This window comes from Heptranchias perlo, unplaced genomic scaffold (genome assembly GCF_035084215.1).
Source record: "Heptranchias perlo isolate sHepPer1 unplaced genomic scaffold, sHepPer1.hap1 HAP1_SCAFFOLD_784, whole genome shotgun sequence".
Lineage (NCBI taxonomy): Eukaryota > Metazoa > Chordata > Chondrichthyes > Hexanchiformes > Hexanchidae > Heptranchias > Heptranchias perlo.
The window spans coordinates 44884-66357 of NW_027139818.1; the positions used below are offsets into that span (position 1 = coordinate 44884).

The following is a 21474-nucleotide window of genomic DNA, read 5'->3' on the forward strand; positions in this document are numbered from 1 at the left end:
AGGGTTGTAGGGTTGGGGGAGGTTACAGAGATCTCGGAGGGTTGTAGGGTTGGGGGAGGTTACAGAGATCTCGGAGGGTTGTAGGGTTGGGGAGGTTACAGAGATCTCGGAGGGTTGTAGGGTTGACGAGGTTACAGAGATCTCGGAGGGTTGTAGGGTTGACGAGGTTACAGAGATCTCGGAGGGTTGTAGGGTTGGAGGAGGTTACAGAGATCTCGGTGGGTTGTAGGGTTGGGGGAGGTTACAGAGATCTCGGAGGGTTGTTGGGTTGACGAGGTTACAGAGATCTCGGAGGGTTGTAGGGTTGACGAGGTTACAGAGATCTCGGAGGGTTGTAGGGTTGACGAGGTTACAGAGATCTCGGAGGGTTGTAGGGTTGACGAGGTTACAGAGATCTCGGAGGGTTGTAGGGTTGACGAGGTTACAGAGATAGGGAGGGGAGAGGCCATGGAGGGATTTGAACACGAGGATGAGAATTTTAAAATCTGCAGCATCTGTGCAGGAATTGCTGTCTTTGCACCAACACTACAGCCAGAGTCTGAATCCATTCTCACCCTGCAGTCTTTCCGTCTCACTCACCCACTCACATTGAATACTGAATCAGAGAACAGAATCAGAGAACAGAAGTTCAGGAGAGGGAACAGATTGGGAGAGAAGGAGCGAGGACACGAGTAAAAAACACAGTTACAGAATAAAAAATATACAAACTACGAGATACCGGCCGAACAACAAGGCTCCGTTTCTCAGGCGTAAACCGGCCAACTAAGGTCCCAATATGGCGGCAGGAAGTTAATATTTATCCTCAACCAACATCATTAAAACAGATTATCGGGTCATTTATCACATTGCTGTTTGTGGGATCTTGCTGTGCACAAATTGGCTGCCCCGTTTCCTACATTACAACAGTGACTGCACTTCAAAAAGGACCTCATTGGCTGTAAAGCGATTTGGGACGTCCTGAGGATGTGAAAGGCGCTATAGAAATGCAAGTTCTTTCTTTCTTTCTTCACAGCCAATGAAGGACTTTTTTTGAAGTGTTGTCACTGTTGTAATGAGATAAATGACCAGATCATCTGTTTTTGATGTTGGTTGAGGGATAAATTTTGGCCAGGACACCGGGGAGAACTCCCCCACTCCTCCTCGAAATAGTAACCCTGGGATCGTTCACGTCCACCCGAGAGGGCAGATGGGACCTCGGTTTAACATCTCATCCAAAAGACGGCACCTCCGACAGTGCAGCACTCCCTCAGTACTGACCTTCCGACAGTGCAGCACTCCCTCAGTACTGACCCTCCGACAGTGCAGCACTCCCTCAGTACTGACCCTCCGACAGTGCAGCGCTCCCTCAGTACTGACCCTCCGACAGTGCAGCGCTCCCTCAGTACTGACCCTCTGACGGTGCAGCACTCCCTCAGTACTGACCCTCCGACAGTGCAGCACTCCCTCAGTACTGACCCTCCGACAGTGCAGCACTCCCTCAGTACTGACCCTCCGACAGTGCAGCACTCCCTCAGTACTGACCCTCCGACAGTGCAGCACTCCCTCAGTACGTGCTCCCCACTGAGCCACAGCTGACACTTTGGGACATCCTGAGGTGTGTGAATCTCACACAGTGACACCCGGTCCGGTCTCACTGGGTCCGGACAGTGTTTCACACACAGTGACACCCGGTCCGGTCTCACTGGGTCCGGACAGTGTTTCACACACAGTGACACCCGGTCCGGTCTCACTGGGTCCGGACAGTGATTCACACACAGTGACACCCGGTCCGGTCTCACTGGGTCCGGGCAGTGTTTCACACACAGTGACACCCGGTCCGGTCTCACTGGGTCCGGACAGTGTTTCACACACAGTGACACCCGGTCCGGTCTCACTGGGTCCGGACAGTGTTTCACATACAGTGACACCCGGTCCGGTCTCACTGGGTCCGGACAGTGATTCACACACAGTGACACCCGGTCCGGTCTCACTGGGTCCGGACAGTGTTTCACACACAGTGACACCCGGTCCGGTCTCACTGGGTCCGGACAGTGTTTCACACACAGTGACACCCGGTCCGGTCTCACTGGGTCCGGGCAGTGTTTCACACACAGTGACACCCGGTCCGGTCTCACTGGGCCCGGACAGTGTTTCACACACAGTGACACCCGGTCCGGTCTCACTGGGCCCGGGCAGTGTTTCACACACAGTGACACCCGGTCCGGTCTCACTGGGCCCGGGCAGTGTTTCACACACAGTGACACCCGGTCCGGTCTCACTGGGTCCGGGCAGTGTTTCACACACAGTGACACCCGGTCCGGTCTCACTGGGCCCGGGCAGTGTTTCACACACAGTGACACCCGGTCCGGTCTCACTGGGTCCGGACAGTGTTTCACACACAGTGACACCCGGTCCGGTCTCACTGGGTCCGGACAGTGTTTCACACACAGTGACACCCGGTCCGGTCTCACTGGGTCCGGGCAGTGTTTCACACACAGTGACACCCGGTCCGGTCTCACTGGGCCCGGACAGTGTTTCACACACAGTGACACCCGGTCCGGTCTCACTGGGTCCGGACAGTGTTTCACACACAGTGACACCCGGTCCGGTCTCACTGGGCCCGGACAGTGTTTCACACACAGTGACACCCGGTCCGGTCTCACTGGGCCCGGGCAGTGTTTCACACACAGTGACACCCGGTCCGGTCTCACTGGGCCCGGACAGTGTTTCACACACAGTGACACCCGGTCCGGTCTCACTGGGCCCGGACAGTGTTTCACACACAGTGACACCCGGTCCGGTCTCACTGGGTCCGGACAGTGTTTCACACACAGTGACACCCGGTCCGGTCTCACTGGGTCCGGACAGTGTTTCACACACAGTGACACCCGGTCCGGTCTCACTGGGCCCGGACAGTGTTTCACACACAGTGACACCCGGTCCGGTCTCACTGGGTCCGGGCAGTGTTTCACACACAGTGACACCCGGTCCGGTCTCACTGGGTCCGGGCAGTGTTTCACACACAGTGACACCCGGTCCGGTCTCACTGGGCCCGGGCAGTGTTTCACACACAGTGACACCCGGTCCGGTCTCACTGGGTCCGGGCAGTGTTTCACACACAGTGACACCCGGTCCGGTCTCACTGGGTCCGGACAGTGTTTCACACACAGTGACACCCGGTCCGGTCTCACTGGGTCCGGACAGTGTTTCACACACAGTGACACCCGGTCCGGTCTCACTGGGCCCGGGCAGTGTTTCACACACAGTGACACCCGGTCCGGTCTCACTGGGCCCGGACAGTGTTTCACACACAGTGACACCCGGTCCGGTCTCACTGGGTCCGGACAGTGTTTCACACACAGTGACACCCGGTCCGGTCTCACTGGTTCCGGACAGTGTTTCACACACAGTGACACCCGGTCCGGTCTCACTGGGCCCGGACAGTGTTTCACACACAGTGACACCCGGTCCGGTCTCACTGGGTCCGGACAGTGTTTCACACACAGTGACACCCGGTCCGGTCTCACTGGGCCCGGGCAGTGTTTCACACACAGTGACACCCGGTCCGGTCTCACTGGGCCCGGACAGTGTTTCACACACAGTGACACCCGGTCCGGTCTCACTGGGTCCGGACAGTGTTTCACACACAGTGACACCCGGTCCGGTCTCACTGGGCCCGGACAGTGTTTCACACACAGTGACACCCGGTCCGGTCTCACTGGGTCCGGGCAGTGTTTCACACACAGTGACACCCGGTCCGGTCTCACTGGGCCCGGACAGTGTTTCACACACAGTGACACCCGGTCCGGTCTCACTGGGTCCGGACAGTGTTTCACACACAGTGACACCCGGTCCGGTCTCACTGGGCCCGGACAGTGTTTCACACACAGTGACACCCGGTCCGGTCTCACTGGGCCCGGACAGTGTTTCACACACAGTGACACCCGGTCCGGTCTCACTGGGCCCGGGCAGTGTTTCACACACAGTGACACCCGGTCCGGTCTCACTGGGCCCGGACAGTGTTTCACACACAGTGACACGCGGTCCGGTCTCACTGGGTCCGGGCAGTGTTTCACACACAGTGACACCCGGTCCGGTCTCACTGGGCCCGGACAGTGTTTCACACACAGTGACACCCGGTCCGGTCTCACTGGGCCCGGACAGTGTTTCACACACAGTGACACGCGGTCCGGTCTCACTGGGTCCGGACAGTGTTTCACACACAGTGACACGCGGTCCGGTCTCACTGGGTCCGGACAGTGTTTCACACACAGTGACACCCGGTCCGGTCTCACTGGGTCCGGGCAGTGTTTCACACACAGTGACACCCGGTCCGGTCTCACTGGGTCCGGGCAGTGTTTCACACACAGTGACACCCGGTCCGGTCTCACTGGGCCCGGACAGTGTTTCACACACAGTGACACCCGGTCCGGTCTCACTGGGCCCGGGCAGTGTTTCACACACAGTGACACCCGGTCCGGTCTCACTGGGTCCGGGCAGTGTTTCACACACAGTGACACCCGGTCCGGTCTCACTGGGTCCGGGCAGTGTTTCACACACAGTGACACCCGGTCCGGTCTCACTGGGTCCGGACAGTGTTTCACACACAGTGACACCCGGTCCGGTCTCACTGGGTCCGGGCAGTGTTTCACACACAGTGACACCCGGTCCGGTCTCACTGGGCCCGGGCAGTGTTTCACACACAGTGACACCCGGTCCGGTCTCACTGGGCCCGGGCAGTGTTTCACACACAGTGACACCCGGTCCGGTCTCACTGGGCCCGGACAGTGTTTCACACACAGTGACACCCGGTCCGGTCTCACTGGGCCCGGACAGTGTTTCACACACAGTGACACCCGGTCCGGTCTCACTGGGCCCGGACAGTGTTTCACACACAGTGACACCCGGTCCGGTCTCACTGGGCCCGGACAGTGTTTCACACACAGTGACACCCGGTCCGGTCTCACTGGGTCCGGACAGTGTTTCACACACAGTGACACCCGGTCCGGTCTCACTGGGTCCGGACAGTGTTTCACACACAGTGACACCCGGTCCGGTCTCACTGGGCCCGGACAGTGTTTCACACACAGTGACACCCGGTCCGGTCTCACTGGGCCCGGGCAGTGTTTCACACACAGTGACACCCGGTCCGGTCTCACTGGGCCCGGGCAGTGTTTCACACACAGTGACACCCGGTCCGGTCTCACTGGGTCCGGACAGTGTTTCACACACAGTGACACCCGGTCCGGTCTCACTGGGTCCGGGCAGTGTTTCACACACAGTGACACCCGGTCCGGTCTCACTGGGTCCGGACAGTGTTTCACACACAGTGACACCCGGTCCGGTCTCACTGGGCCCGGACAGTGTTTCACACACAGTGACACCCGGTCCGGTCTCACTGGGTCCGGACAGTGTTTCACACACAGTGACACCCGGTCCGGTCTCACTGGGCCCGGGCAGTGTTTCACACACAGTGACACCCGGTCCGGTCTCACTGGGCCCGGACAGTGTTTCACACACAGTGACACCCGGTCCGGTCTCACTGGGTCCGGACAGTGTTTCACACACAGTGACACCCGGTCCGGTCTCACTGGGCCCGGGCAGTGTTTCACACACAGTGACACCCGGTCCGGTCTCACTGGGTCCGGGCAGTGTTTCACACACAGTGACACCCGGTCCGGTCTCACTGGGCCCGGACAGTGTTTCACACACAGTGACACCCGGTCCGGTCTCACTGGGCCCGGACAGTGTTTCACACACAGTGACACCCGGTCCGGTCTCACTGGGTCCGGACAGTGTTTCACACACAGTGACACCCGGTCCGGTCTCACTGGGTCCGGACAGTGTTTCACACACAGTGACACCCGGTCCGGTCTCACTGGGCCCGGACAGTGTTTCACACACAGTGACACCCGGTCCGGTCTCACTGGGCCCGGGCAGTGTTTCACACACAGTGACACCCGGTCCGGTCTCACTGGGTCCGGACAGTGTTTCACACACAGTGACACGCGGTCCGGTCTCACTGGGTCCGGGCAGTGTTTCACACACAGTGACACCCGGTCCGGTCTCACTGGGCCCGGGCAGTGTTTCACACACAGTGACACCCGGTCCGGTCTCACTGGGCCCGGACAGTGTTTCACACACAGTGACACGCGGTCCGGTCTCACTGGGTCCAGACAGTGTTTCACACACAGTGACACGCGGTCCGGTCTCACTGGGTCCGGACAGTGTTTCACACACAGTGACACCCGGTCCGGTCTCACTGGGTCCGGGCAGTGTTTCACACACAGTGACACCCGGTCCGGTCTCACTGGGTCCGGGCAGTGTTTCACACACAGTGACACCCGGTCCGGTCTCACTGGGCCCGGACAGTGTTTCACACACAGTGACACGCGGTCCGGTCTCACTGGGCCCGGGCAGTGTTTCACACACAGTGACACCCGGTCCGGTCTCACTGGGTCCGGGCAGTGTTTCACACACAGTGACACCCGGTCCGGTCTCACTGGGTCCGGGCAGTGTTTCACACACAGTGACACCCGGTCCGGTCTCACTGGGTCCGGACAGTGTTTCACACACAGTGACACCCGGTCCGGTCTCACTGGGCCCGGACAGTGTTTCACACACAGTGACACCCGGTCCGGTCTCACTGGGCCCGGGCAGTGTTTCACACACAGTGACACCCGGTCCGGTCTCACTGGGCCCGGGCAGTGTTTCACACACAGTGACACCCGGTCCGGTCTCACTGGGTCCGGGCAGTGTTTCACACACAGTGACACCCGGTCCGGTCTCACTGGGCCCGGGCAGTGTTTCACACACAGTGACACCCGGTCCGGTCTCACTGGGTCCGGACAGTGTTTCACACACAGTGACACCCGGTCCGGTCTCACTGGGTCCGGACAGTGTTTCAAACACAGTGACACCCGGTCCGGTCTCAATGGGCCCGGGCAGTGTTTCACACACAGTGACACCCGGTCCGGTCTCACTGGGCCCGGACAGTGTTTCACACACAGTGACACCCGGTCCGGTCTCACTGGGTCCGGACAGTGTTTCACACACAGTGACACCCGGTCCGGTCTCACTGGGCCCGGACAGTGTTTCACACACAGTGACACCCGGTCCGGTCTCACTGGGCCCGGGCAGTGTTTCACACACAGTGACACCCGGTCCGGTCTCACTGGGCCCGGACAGTGTTTCACACACAGTGACACCCGGTCCGGTCTCACTGGGCCCGGACAGTGTTTCACACACAGTGACACCCGGTCCGGTCTCACTGGGTCCGGACAGTGTTTCACACACAGTGACACCCGGTCCGGTCTCACTGGGTCCGGACAGTGTTTCACACACAGTGACACCCGGTCCGGTCTCACTGGGCCCGGACAGTGTTTCACACACAGTGACACCCGGTCCGGTCTCACTGGGTCCGGACAGTGTTTCACACACAGTGACACCCGGTCCGGTCTCACTGGGCCCGGGCAGTGTTTCACACACAGTGACACCCGGTCCGGTCTCACTGGGCCCGGACAGTGTTTCACACACAGTGACACCCGGTCCGGTCTCACTGGGTCCGGACAGTGTTTCACACACAGTGACACCCGGTCCGGTCTCACTGGGTCCGGACAGTGTTTCACACACAGTGACACCCGGTCCGGTCTCACTGGGCCCGGACAGTGTTTCACACACAGTGACACCCGGTCCGGTCTCACTGGGTCCGGACAGTGTTTCACACACAGTGACACCCGGTCCGGTCTCACTGGGCCCGGGCAGTGTTTCACACACAGTGACACCCGGTCCGGTCTCACTGGGCCCGGACAGTGTTTCACACACAGTGACACCCGGTCCGGTCTCACTGGGTCCGGACAGTGTTTCACACACAGTGACACCCGGTCCGGTCTCACTGGGCCCGGACAGTGTTTCACACACAGTGACACCCGGTCCGGTCTCACTGGGTCCGGGCAGTGTTTCACACACAGTGACACCCGGTCCGGTCTCACTGGGCCCGGACAGTGTTTCACACACAGTGACACCCGGTCCGGTCTCACTGGGCCCGGACAGTGTTTCACACACAGTGACACCCGGTCCGGTCTCACTGGGTCCGGACAGTGTTTCACACACAGTGACACCCGGTCCGGTCTCACTGGGTCCGGACAGTGTTTCACACACAGTGACACCCGGTCCGGTCTCACTGGGCCCGGACAGTGTTTCACACACAGTGACACCCGGTCCGGTCTCACTGGGCCCGGGCAGTGTTTCACACACAGTGACACCCGGTCCGGTCTCACTGGGTCCGGACAGTGTTTCACACACAGTGACACGCGGTCCGGTCTCACTGGGTCCGGGCAGTGTTTCACACACAGTGACACCCGGTCCGGTCTCACTGGGCCCGGGCAGTGTTTCACACACAGTGACACCCGGTCCGGTCTCACTGGGCCCGGACAGTGTTTCACACACAGTGACACGCGGTCCGGTCTCACTGGGTCCAGACAGTGTTTCACACACAGTGACACGCGGTCCGGTCTCACTGGGTCCGGACAGTGTTTCACACACAGTGACACCCGGTCCGGTCTCACTGGGTCCGGGCAGTGTTTCACACACAGTGACACCCGGTCCGGTCTCACTGGGTCCGGGCAGTGTTTCACACACAGTGACACCCGGTCCGGTCTCACTGGGCCCGGACAGTGTTTCACACACAGTGACACCCGGTCCGGTCTCACTGGGCCCGGGCAGTGTTTCACACACAGTGACACCCGGTCCGGTCTCACTGGGTCCGGGCAGTGTTTCACACACAGTGACACCCGGTCCGGTCTCACTGGGTCCGGGCAGTGTTTCACACACAGTGACACCCGGTCCGGTCTCACTGGGTCCGGACAGTGTTTCACACACAGTGACACCCGGTCCGGTCTCACTGGGTCCGGGCAGTGTTTCACACACAGTGACACCCGGTCCGGTCTCACTGGGCCCGGGCAGTGTTTCACACACAGTGACACCCGGTCCGGTCTCACTGGGCCCGGGCAGTGTTTCACACACAGTGACACCCGGTCCGGTCTCACTGGGCCCGGACAGTGTTTCACACACAGTGACACCCGGTCCGGTCTCACTGGGCCCGGACAGTGTTTCACACACAGTGACACCCGGTCCGGTCTCACTGGGCCCGGACAGTGTTTCACACACAGTGACACGCGGTCCGGTCTCACTGGGTCCGGACAGTGTTTCACACACAGTGACACGCGGTCCGGTCTCACTGGGTCCGGACAGTGTTTCACACACAGTGACACCCGGTCCGGTCTCACTGGGTCCGGGCAGTGTTTCACACACAGTGACACCCGGTCCGGTCTCACTGGGCCCGGGCAGTGTTTCACACACAGTGACACCCGGTCCGGTCTCACTGGGCCCGGGCAGTGTTTCACACACAGTGACACCCGGTCCGGTCTCACTGGGTCCGGGCAGTGTTTCACACACAGTGACACCCGGTCCGGTCTCACTGGGCCCGGACAGTGTTTCACACACAGTGACACCCGGTCCGGTCTCACTGGGCCCGGGCAGTGTTTCACACACAGTGACACCCGGTCCGGTCTCACTGGGCCCGGACAGTGTTTCACACACAGTGACACCCGGTCCGGTCTCACTGGGTCCGGACAGTGTTTCACACACAGTGACACCCGGTCCGGTCTCACTGGGTCCGGGCAGTGTTTCACACACAGTGACACCCGGTCCGGTCTCACTGGGTCCGGGCAGTGTTTCACACACAGTGACACCCGGTCCGGTCTCACTGGGTCCGGGCAGTGTTTCACACACAGTGACACCCGGTCCGGTCTCACTGGGTCCGGACAGTGTTTCACACACAGTGACACCCGGTCCGGTCTCACTGGGTCCGGGCAGTGTTTCACACACAGTGACACCCGGTCCGGTCTCACTGGGCCCGGACAGTGTTTCACACACAGTGACACCCGGTCCGGTCTCACTGGGTCCGGGCAGTGTTTCACACACAGTGACACCCGGTCCGGTCTCACTGGGTCCGGACAGTGTTTCACACACAGTGACACCCAGTCCGGTCTCACTGGGCCCGGACAGTGTTTCACACACAGTGACACCCGGTCCGGTCTCACTGGGTCCGGACAGTGTTTCACACACAGTGACACCCGGTCCGGTCTCACTGGGTCCGGGCACTGTTTCACACACAGTGACACCCGGTCCGGTCTCACTGGGTCCGGGCAGTGAATCACACACAGTGACACCCGGTCCGGTCTCACTGGGTCCGGGCAGTGTTTCACACACAGTGGCACCCGGTCCGGTCTCACTGGGCCCGGACAGTGTTTCACACACAGTGACACCCGGTCCGGTCTCACTGGGTCCGGACAGTGTTTCACACACAGTGACACCCGGTCCGGTCTCACAGGGCCCGGGCAGTGTTTCACACACAGTGACACCCGGTCCGGTCTCACTGGGTCCGGGCAGTGTTTCACACACAGTGACACCCGGTCCGGTCTCACTGGGTCCGGACAGTGTTTCACACACAGTGACACCCGGTCCGGTCTCACTGGGTCCGGGCAGTGTTTCACACACAGTGACACCCGGTCCGGTCTCACTGGGTCCGGGCAGTGTTTCACACACAGTGACACCCGGTCCGGTCTCACTGGGCCCGGACAGTGTTTCACACACAGTGACACCCGGTCCGGTCTCACTGGGCCCGGACAGTGTTTCACACACAGTGACACCCGGTCCGGTCTCACTGGGTCCGGGCACTGTTTCACACACAGTGACACCAGGTCCGGTCTCACTGGGCCCGGGCAGTGTTTCACACACAGTGACACCCGGTCCGGTCTCACTGGGTCCGGGCAGTGTTTCACACACAGTGACACCCGGTCCGGTCTCACTGGGCCCGGACAGTGTTTCACACACAGTGACACCCGGTCCGGTCTCACTGGGTCCGGGCAGTGTTTCACACACAGTGACACCCGGTCCGGTCTCACTGGGTCCGGGCAGTGTTTCACACACAGTGACACCCGGTCCGGTCTCACTGGGTCCGGGCAGTGTTTCACACACAGTGACACCCGGTCCGGTCTCACTGGGCCCGGGCAGTGTTTCACACACAGTGACACCCGGTCCGGTCTCACTGGGTCCGGGCAGTGTTTCACACACAGTGACACGCGGTCCGGTCTCACTGGGTCCGGACAGTGTTTCACACACAGTGACACCCGGTCCGGTCTCACTGGGTCCGGACAGTGTTTCACACACAGTGACACCCGGTCCGGTCTCACTGGGTCCGGGCAGTGTTTCACACACAGTGACACCCGGTCCGGTCTCACTGGGTCCGGGCAGTGTTTCACACACAGTGACACCCGGTCCGGTCTCACTGGGCCCGGGCAGTGTTTCACACACAGTGACACCCGGTCCGGTCTCACTGGGTCCGGACAGTGTTTCACACACAGTGACACCCGGTCCGGTCTCACTGGGTCCGGGCAGTGTTTCACACACAGTGACACCCGGTCCGGTCTCACTGGGCCCGGGCAGTGTTTCACACACAGTGACACCCGGTCCGGTCTCACTGGGTCCGGACAGTGTTTCACACACAGTGACACCCGGTCCGGTCTCACTGGGCCCGGACAGTGTTTCACACACAGTGACACCCGGTCCGGTCTCACTGGGTCCGGACAGTGTTTCACACACAGTGACACCCGGTCCGGTCTCACTGGGTCCGGACAGTGTTTCACACACAGTGACACCCGGTCCGGTCTCACTGGGTCCGGACAGTGTTTCACACACAGTGACACCCGGTCCGGTCTCACTGGGCCCGGGCAGTGTTTCACACACAGTGACACCCGGTCCGGTCTCACTGGGTCCGGGCAGTGTTTCACACACAGTGACACCCGGTCCGGTCTCACTGGGTCCGGGCAGTGTTTCACACACAGTGACACCCGGTCCGGTCTCACTGGGTCCGGGCAGTGTTTCTCACACAGTGACACCCGGTCCGGTCTCACTGGGCCCGGACAGTGTTTCACACACAGTGACACCCGGCCCGGTCTCACTGGGTCCGGGCAGTGTTTCACACACAGTGACACCCGGTCCGGTCTCACTGGGTCCGGACAGTGTTTCACACACAGTGACACCCGGTCCGGTCTCACTGGGTCCGGGCAGTGTTTCACACACAGTGACACCCGGTCCGGTCTCACTGGGCCCGGGCAGTGTTTCACACACAGTGACACCCGGTCCGGTCTCACTGGGTCCGGGCAGTGTTTCACACACAGTGACACCCGGTCCGGTCTCACTGGGCCCGGGCAGTGTTTCACACACAGTGACACCCGGTCCGCTCTCACTGGGTCCGGACAGTGTTTCACACACAGTGACACCCGGTCCGGTCTCACTGGGTCCGGACAGTGTTTCACACACAGTGACACCCGGTCCGCTCTCACTGGGTCCGGGCAGTGTTTCACACACAGTGACACCCGGTCCGGTCTCACTGGGTCCGGACAGTGTTTCACACACAGTGACACCCGGTCCGGTCTCACTGGGCCCGGACAGTGTTTCACACACAGTGACACCCGGTCCGGTCTCACTGGGTCCGGGCAGTGTTTCACACACAGTGACACCCGGTCCGGTCTCACTGGGTCCGGGCAGTGTTTCACACAGTGACACCCGGTCCGGTCTCACTGGGCCCGGGCAGTGTTTCACACACAGTGACACCCGGTCCGGTCTCACTGGGTCCGGACAGTGTTTCACACACAGTGACACCCAGTCCGGTCTCACTGGGCCCGGACAGTGTTTCACACACAGTGACACCCGGTCCGCTCTCACTGGGTCCGGACAGTGTTTCACACACAGTGACACCCGGTCCGGTCTCACTGGGCCCGGACAGTGTTTCACACACAGTGACACCCGGTCCGGTCTCACTGGGTCCGGACAGTGTTTCACACACAGTGACACCCAGTCCGGTCTCACTGGGCCCGGACAGTGTTTCACACACAGTGACACCCGGTCCGGTCTCACTGGGTCCGGACAGTGTTTCACACACAGTGACACCCGGTCCGCTCTCACTGGGCCCGGACAGTGTTTCACACACAGTGACACCCGGTCCGGTCTCACTGGGCCCGGGCAGTGTTTCACACACAGTGACACCCGGTCCGGTCTCACTGGGTCCGGGCAGTGTTTCACACACAGTGACACCCGGTCCGGTCTCACTGGGCCCGGACAGTGTTTCACACACAGCTCCTACAGTGGAATATGGGACTGGTGTAAGATTTACCTCAAAGAGTCGTATTATTGTTGTAACAGATTACTAATTGACCTGGAGAATAATTCCCTCTGATAAACGACATGTTCTGCAATAAATTACACAGTTTTAATTATTGGTGAAACATATGACGGATTATTAATTCAGGAGTTTCCCTCTAACAATGATGAAGGAACCAGTTGTCCTGAGGAGATGATTAACTCAACGAGAGGATAATTAATATTTAGAAACAGTCCTGAATTTACATCTCACTGACTTCATTACAGGACAGTTTATATCGTACGGAAACCCAATCAGATCAGATTGTCAGACTCGGGGAGATTACAGCAAAGCCAATCGGGATCGAGTCTGTTGCCTTTTGGGCTAAATTGGATCTTCAGAAAATGACAAGTCTCCCAGCAGCCCCAGAGAGACAGAACATTATAATAAATCAGTGGTGTCCAGAAATATAATTGGACATATTCCCCCACTGGAGATATTGGACAGTGTTCAGAGACACAATTGGACATATTCACCTGCTCGGGGCCATAAATATAAGATCGTCACTAATAAATCCAATAGGGAATTCAGGAGAAACTTCTTCACCCAGAGAGTGGTGAGAATGTGGAACTCACTCCCACAAGGAGAGGTTGAGGTGAATAGTGTAGATGGATTTAAGGGGAAGCTCGATAAACACAGGAGGGAGAAAGGAATAGAAGGATATGCTGATAGGGTGAGATGAAGGAGGGAGGGAGGAGGCTCGTGTGGAGCATAAACACCAGTATAGACCAGTTGGGCCGAATGGCCTGTTTCTGTGCTGTACATTCTCTGTAATTCTATGTAATGACTCACTTTGATAAAGGCCATTCAGTGACCGTCCATTCCCAGCGTGACACACAACAGAGACTGGGTGTGAAAGGCTTCTACTCACCAGCGTGCAGTACATCTCCGGGGTCTCTCCACACGTACTGTTGGGGGGATCCAACCTCACCCTCAGGAACCTGCTGACCAGCTCCGCCTCGGGCTGGCAGGCCATGTAATCCCAACTCCTCCCCTGGTCCCAGTGAATCTGAGTCTTACACAGGTCGTAGTGACCCCAGGACGGGAAGTGCTGTGTGGAGACAGACAGGGCTGTCCAAAGGGCCTGAAGGGGCAACAAACCGGACAGACGCATCGTTCCGACTGGACCCCCGCCCAGAGAGGGGGTGATCTCGGTCTGTCTGGGGGTGATTCAGGGGGTATCCGCTCCGAGGTCTGGTGTGAACGTTCTGTGATGATCCGACTTTGACTGGACACTGATTCCAGATGTTTTTCCCCAGCGGTGTTTGCAGATATTCTAGGTGTTGGGATTCCAGCTGTTTTTCCACAGTTGTGTTTCCAGATATTTCAGGTGTTAGGATTCCAGCTGTTTTCCCCCCAGCTGTTCTCTGTGTCAGACAGTTGTCCTTATTCACTGATCAGTCAGTACTGGGACCCAATGAGATGACTGTGTCCTGACAAGACTCTCTCTCCCATTGATCATCTCCTCCTTCTGACATCAGCTCCCTGTTGGGAGAGAAATAAAATCAATGGATTTTGGACCAGGTTCTGCTCCTGACCTTCGAGCCCAATCCTCAGACTCACACTGCCCATTAACAGCCAATCCCCGCACTCTGACTAATCCAATCCGAGTGCCTGGATTTGAGATTTTAATCTCGATTTCGATGAGATGAAGATTTCAACTCAACTCCCAGGATTCTGATCGAGATAAAAATAAATCTTGCGATGGGATTTTCCCGTTAAATCTCGGCCACTATTGAAAAGCTCACTGATTAAATAGAACACACTGGAGTTTGAGGGATTAAGGATATTATTCATTATCTGATTATAAACGCACTGATTTACTGCAACATTCAGAAATTACAGACAATCAAAAGATCCTTTCAGACAACACCAGATCTAGACTCTGGATCCCTGATCATCAGGACCACACTGCCCAGAATCAATCGTTACCGCCTTTTATTAGTTTTAATATAAACCAATAACTGCAGACACTGAGAACCAGTGAGTGTGACGGAGCCGGGTCACCTATTGGCTGGAGTGAGGATTAAAGTGAAACAGCTTTGTTTAATTTTAAAATGTGAGAGTCTCCAGCCCTTCAATTCAATGACAAGGAATCGAGGTTCCCACTCAAACACTTTCTATTGGCTCTCTCTGTGGAGGACTTTGTTTGAGCAGCTTTGGGCCTTTCACATCCTCAGGACGTCCCAAAGCGTTTACAGCCAATGAAATACTTTATTGAAATGTAGTCACTGTTGTAATGAAGGAAACGCGGCAGCCGATTTGTGCACAGCAAGATCCCACAAACAGCAATGAGATAAATGACCCGATAATCTGTTTTTTCACAATGTTGGTTGAGGGATAAATATTGGCCAAGACACCAGGGAGAACTCCCCTGGTCTGCTTTGAAATAGTGCCATGGAATCATCGATATCAACCTGAGAGAGCAGACGGGGTCTCGGTTTAACATCTCATCCGAAAAATGGCACCTCCAACAGTGCAGCACTCCCTCAGTATTGACCCTCTGACAGTGCAGTACTCACTCAATTCTGACCCTCCGACAGTGCAGCACTCCCTCAGTACTGACCCTCCGACAGTGCAGCACTCCCTCAGGACTGACCCTCCGACAGTCCAGCACTCCCTTAGTACTGACCCTCCGACAGTGCAGCACTCCCTCAGTACTGACCCTCCGACAGTGCAGCACTCCCTCAGTACTGACCCTCCGACAGTGCAGCACTCCCTCAGTCCTGACCCTCCGACAGTGCAGCACTCCCTCAGTACTGACCCTCCGACAGTGCAGCACTCCCTCAGTACTGACCCTCCGACAGTGCAGCACTCCCTCAGGACTGACCCTCCGACAGTGCAGCACTCCCTCAGTACTGACCCTCCGACAGTGCAGCACTCCCTCAGTACTGACCCTCCGACAGTCCAGCACTCCCTCAGTACTGACCCTCCGACAGTGCAGCACTCCCTCAGTACTGCACCGGGAGTGTCGGCCTGGATTAAGTGCTCGAGTCTCTGGAGTGGGACTTGAATCAGCACCTTCGGGAGAGGTGAGCAGAGCTGCAAAAGCAAAAATATTCCCCTCCCTCCATCATCTCACCTCAATCTCAGCAGCTCCTCACACGGGAAAAGTGAAATTATTCTCATTCTCTTTTTAAAAGTGGCCCCAATAAAAACTCACAAACTCTGGGTTTGATGTCCCTCCCGTGGACTATTTTACGACACAATGTGTTACTCTGGACTCTGACTGATATACAGACTTGTAACTGGGATATTTATAACCCATTTTCTATAATAAATACTACGGCCTTTTATAAGCTGCTCCACTGTGAGCAGAAATAGTCTCCGAACGTCACCCTTCCTCCCCCGGAATGCTGTTCCCCTTCAGCTCGATCCTCACAATCCACACTCATCTTCTGGCTCCTACGTCACACCACCTGCTCGTAGGGTTTGTGAATCTTTAGAATTCTCCACCCCAGAGGGCTGTGGATGCTCAGTCGTTGAGAATATTCAAGACTGAGATCGATCGATTTTTGGACACTGAGGGAATCAAGGGATATGGGGATTGGGCGGGAAAGTGGAGTTGAGGTCGAAGATCAGCCATGATCTGATTGAATGGCGGGGCAGGCTCGAGGGGCCGAATGGCCTATTCCTGCTCCTATTTCTTGTGTTATGTTCTTATGTGACCCCAACAACAACTTGCATTTATATAGCGCCTTTAACTTAGTAAAACATCCCAAGGAACTTCACAGGAGCGATTATCAGATAAAATTTGACACTGAGTCACATAAGGAGATATTAGGACAGGTGACCAAAAGCTTGGTCAAAGAGGTGGGTTTTAAGGAGGGTCTTAAAGGAGGAGAGAGAGGGGGAGAGGGGGAGAGGTTTAGGGAGGGAATTCCAGAGCTTCGGGCCCAGGCAGCTGAAGGCACGGCCGCCAATGGAGGGGTGAAGGGAGTGGGGGATGGACAAGAGGCCAGAGTTGGAGGAACGCGGAGATCTTGGAGGGTGGGAGGGCTGGAGGGTCTCACAGTCGGACATCACTAGAGTTTGATGAGGTTTTGATATATTGGGCCTAGTTTAGGAGAGATTTGTTTCAGTGATCACATTATCTTCACAAGCTGCAGATCAATAGGAATAATTACACCTCGATAACAGGTGAGTTGGGGTTGAATTTATTGGCAGCTCAGAGCTGAGGGGAGTGTGAATCTTGCCCAGTGGCTGGTTCGGGGATGTGGGCTGGTTTGATGCCCTCGCTCTGGAAACTCTGCTGTGATTTAGAAATGAAATGAAATGTTGTGAGAAGTGAATCTGATCCCAGACAGGAGCATTAAACACACAGCGGGGGGAAACAGGACAAGTTCAGCACCGGCCGCTCATCAAAAACTCATTTCATCAACGCTGATTTAAGGCTCATCCAATCCCATTGTTTGTGTGTTCAGGATTATTTCTTTATTAACCATTAAATAAAGAAAGCTCCTTCTGCATCTCGAATCGTTTATAAAGTCAGACAATGTGGGAAGGAGTGAGTTGGGGGAGACGCTCAGTGAAAGGAAATTGTCCCCAAAACTGGGGGTGGTCCAGGGTGTGAGACTGGGCCGGACCGGCAGGGGGCCCTGTTCCAGCCCGGGGGAAATGGGAATCAGAGTTTGTGGGTGTTGGAGATTGTCAGATTGCAGGAAGCAGCATATCCCACCCTGGACCGTACACAGAGCCCGTACAGTGTGCACAGAGCCCGTACACTGTGCACAGAGCCCGTACACCGCGCACAGAGCCCGTACACCGCGCACAGAGCCCGTACACCGCGCGCAGAGCCCGCATACCGCGCGCAGAGCCCGTACACCGCGCGCAGAGCCCGTACACCGCGCGCAGAGCCCGCACACCGCGCGCACCGCGCGCAGAGCCCCGCGCACCGCGCGCAGAGCCCGTACACCGCGCGCAGAGCCCGCACACCGCGCGCAGAGCCCGCACACCGCGCGCACCGCGCGCAGAGCCCCGCGCACCGCGCGCAGAGCCCGCACACCGCGCGCAGAGCCCGCACACCGCGCGCAGAGCCCGCACACCGCGCGCAGAGCCCGTACAACGCGCGCAGAGCCCCGCGCACCGCGCACAGAGCCCGTACACCGCGCGCAGAGCCCGTACAGTGTACACAGAGCCCGTACACCGCGCGCAGAGCCCCGCGCACCGCGCGCAGAGCCCGCGCACCGCGCGCAGAGCCCGCACACCGCGCGCAGAGCCCGCACACCGCGCGCAGAGCCCGCACACCGCGCGCAGAGCCCGTACACCGCGCGCAGAGCCCGTACACCGCGCGCAGAGCCCGTACACCGTGCGCAGAGCCCGTACACCGCGCACAGAGCCCGTACACCGCGCACAGAGCCCGTACACCGCGCACAGAGCCCGTACAGTGTACACAGAGCCCGTACAACGCACACAGAGCCCCGCGCACGCGCGCACAGAGGCCGTACACCGCGCACAGAGCCCGTACACCGCGCACAGAGCCCGTACACCGCGCGCAGAGCCCGTACACTGTACACAGAGCCCGTACACCGCGCGCAGAGCCCGTACACTGTACACAGAGCCCGTACACCGCGCACAGATCCCGTACACCGCGCACAGAGCCCGTACACCGTACACAGAGCCCGTACACCGCACACAGAGCCCGTACACCGCGCGCAGGGCCCGTACACCGCGCGCAGGGCCCGTACACCGCGCGCAGGGCCCGTACACCGCGCGCAGGGCCCGTACACCGCGCGCAGGGCCCGTACACCGCGCGCAGGGCCCGTACACCGCGCGCAGGGCCCGTACACCGCGCGCAGGGCCCGTACACCGCGCGCAGGGCCGTACACCGCGCGCAGGGCCCGTACACCGCGCGCAGAGCCCGTACACCGCGCGCAGAGCCCGTACACGGTACACAGAGCCCGTACACCGCGCACAGATCCCGTACACCGCGCACAGAGCCCGTACACTGTACACAGAGCCCGTACACCGCACACAGAGCCCGGACACCGTACACAGAGCCCGTACACCGCGCGCAGGGCCCGTACACCGCGCGCAGGGCCCGTACACCGCGCGCAGAGCCCGTACACCGCGCGCAGAGCCCGTACACCGCGCGCAGAGCCCGTACACCGCGCGCAGAGCCCGTACACCGCGCGCAGGTCCCGTACACTGTACACAGAGCCCGTACACCGCGCGCAGAGCCCGTACACCGCACACAGAGCCCGTACACCGTACACAGAGCCTTATACATTGTGCACAGAGCCCGTACACTGTGCACAGAGCCCGTACACTGTGCACAGAGCCTTCTACATTGTACACAGAGCCCGTACACTGTGCACAGAGCCCGTACACTGTGCACAGAGCCCGTACACTGTGCACAGAGCCCGTACACTGTGCACAGAGCCTTATACATTGTACACAGAGCCCGTACACCGCGCGCAGAGCCCGTACACCGCGCGCAGAGCCCGTACACCGCGCGCAGAGCCCGTACACCGCGCGCAGAGCCCGTACACCGCGCGCAGAGCCCGTACACCGCGCGCAGAGCCGTACACCGCGCGCAGAGCCCGTACACCACGCGCAGAGCCTTATACATTGTACACAGAGCCCGTACACTGTGCACAGAGCCCGTACACTGTACACAGAGCCCGTACACTGTGCACAGAGCCCTACGCTCTGCACACAGAGCCTTATACATTGTACACAGAGCCTGTACACTGTACACAGAGCCCCCTATACAATGTACACAGACCCTCCTATACAATGTACACAGACCCTCCTATACAATGTACACAGACCCCCTATACAATGTACACAGACCCCCTATACAATGTACACAGACCCCCCTATACAATGTACACATACCCCCCTATACAATGTACACAGACCCCCCCTATACAATGTACACAGACCCCCCCTATACAATGTACACAGACCTCTATACAATGTACACAGACCCCCCTATACAATGTACACAGACCCCCTATACAATGTACACAGACCCTCCTATACAATGTACACAGACCCCCCTATACAATGTACACAGACCCCCCTATACAATGTACACAGACCCCCCCTATACAATGTACACAGACCCCCCTATACAATGTACACAGACCCCCCTATACAATGTACACAGACCCTATACAATGTACACAGACCCCCCTATACAATGTACACAGACCCTCCTATACAATGTACACAGACCCCCCTATACAATGTACACAGACCCCCCTATACAATGTACACAGACCCTCCTATACAATGTACACAGACCCTCCTATACAATGTACACAGACCCCCCTATACAATGTACACAGACCCCCCTATACAATGTACACAGACCCCCCTATACAATGTACACAGACCCTATACAATGTACACAGACCCCCGATACAATGTACACAGACCCTCCTATACAATGTACACAGACCCCCCCTATACAATGTACACAGACCCCCCCTATACAATGTACACAGACCCCCTATACAATGTACACAGACCCCCTATACAATGTACACAGCCCTATACAATGTACACAGACCCCCCTATACAATGTACACAGACCCCCTATACAATGTACACAGACCCCCCCTATACAATGTACACAGACCCCCCCTATACAATGTACACAGACCCCCCTATACAATGTACACAGACCCCACTATACAATGTACACAGACCCCCCTATACAATGTACACAGACCCCCCTATACAATGTACACAGACCCCCCTATACAATGTACACAGACCCTCCTACCGGGGGGACATGTCCAGAGTCTCACTTACACTGGCCGAGATCAGCGCCCTCCGATCAGGGACCGAGCTCCGCATTCCTCAGGACGGAGCCTCTTCAATCGGGTCCGATGACTTTAGCAGAGAAACCGGATTAAAGTTGATTTTGCGGCCGCGGGATTTGCTGACAGGAAATAAATCCCGAAATAAAAATGACCGGGAGAGAGAGAGAGAGGAAAGAGAGAGAGAGGAGAGGGAGAGAGGGGGGAATAGATGGGGGGAGGGGGAATAGATGGAGAGAGAGTGGGGAATAGATGGAGAGAGAGGGGGGAATAGATGGAGAGAGAGGGGGAATAGATGGAGAGAGAGGGGGGAATAGATGGGGAGAGGGGAATAGATGGAGAGAGAGGGGGGAATAGATGGGGAGAGAGGGGGAATAGATGGGAGAGGGGAATCGATGGGGAGAGGGGGGGGGAATAGATGGAGAGAGGGAGAATAGATGGGGAGAGAGGAATAGATGG

The 21474-nt window shown here is 58.0% G+C and overlaps 1 protein-coding gene across 1 annotated transcript in view; it reads right to left on the reverse strand.

Moving 5' to 3' along the window:
- Positions 1 to 14360, reverse strand: part of LOC137319257 (netrin-G1-like) — a 56907-nt gene extending 42547 nt beyond the window's left edge. Inside the window, exon 1 of the mRNA XM_067981546.1 lies at positions 14115 to 14360. Coding sequence (XP_067837647.1) covers positions 14115 to 14357 — 243 coding nt within the window. The 5' untranslated portion in view covers positions 14358 to 14360. The remainder of the gene's footprint in view (positions 1 to 14114) is intronic.
- Between the last annotated feature and the right edge of the window lie 7114 nt (positions 14361 to 21474).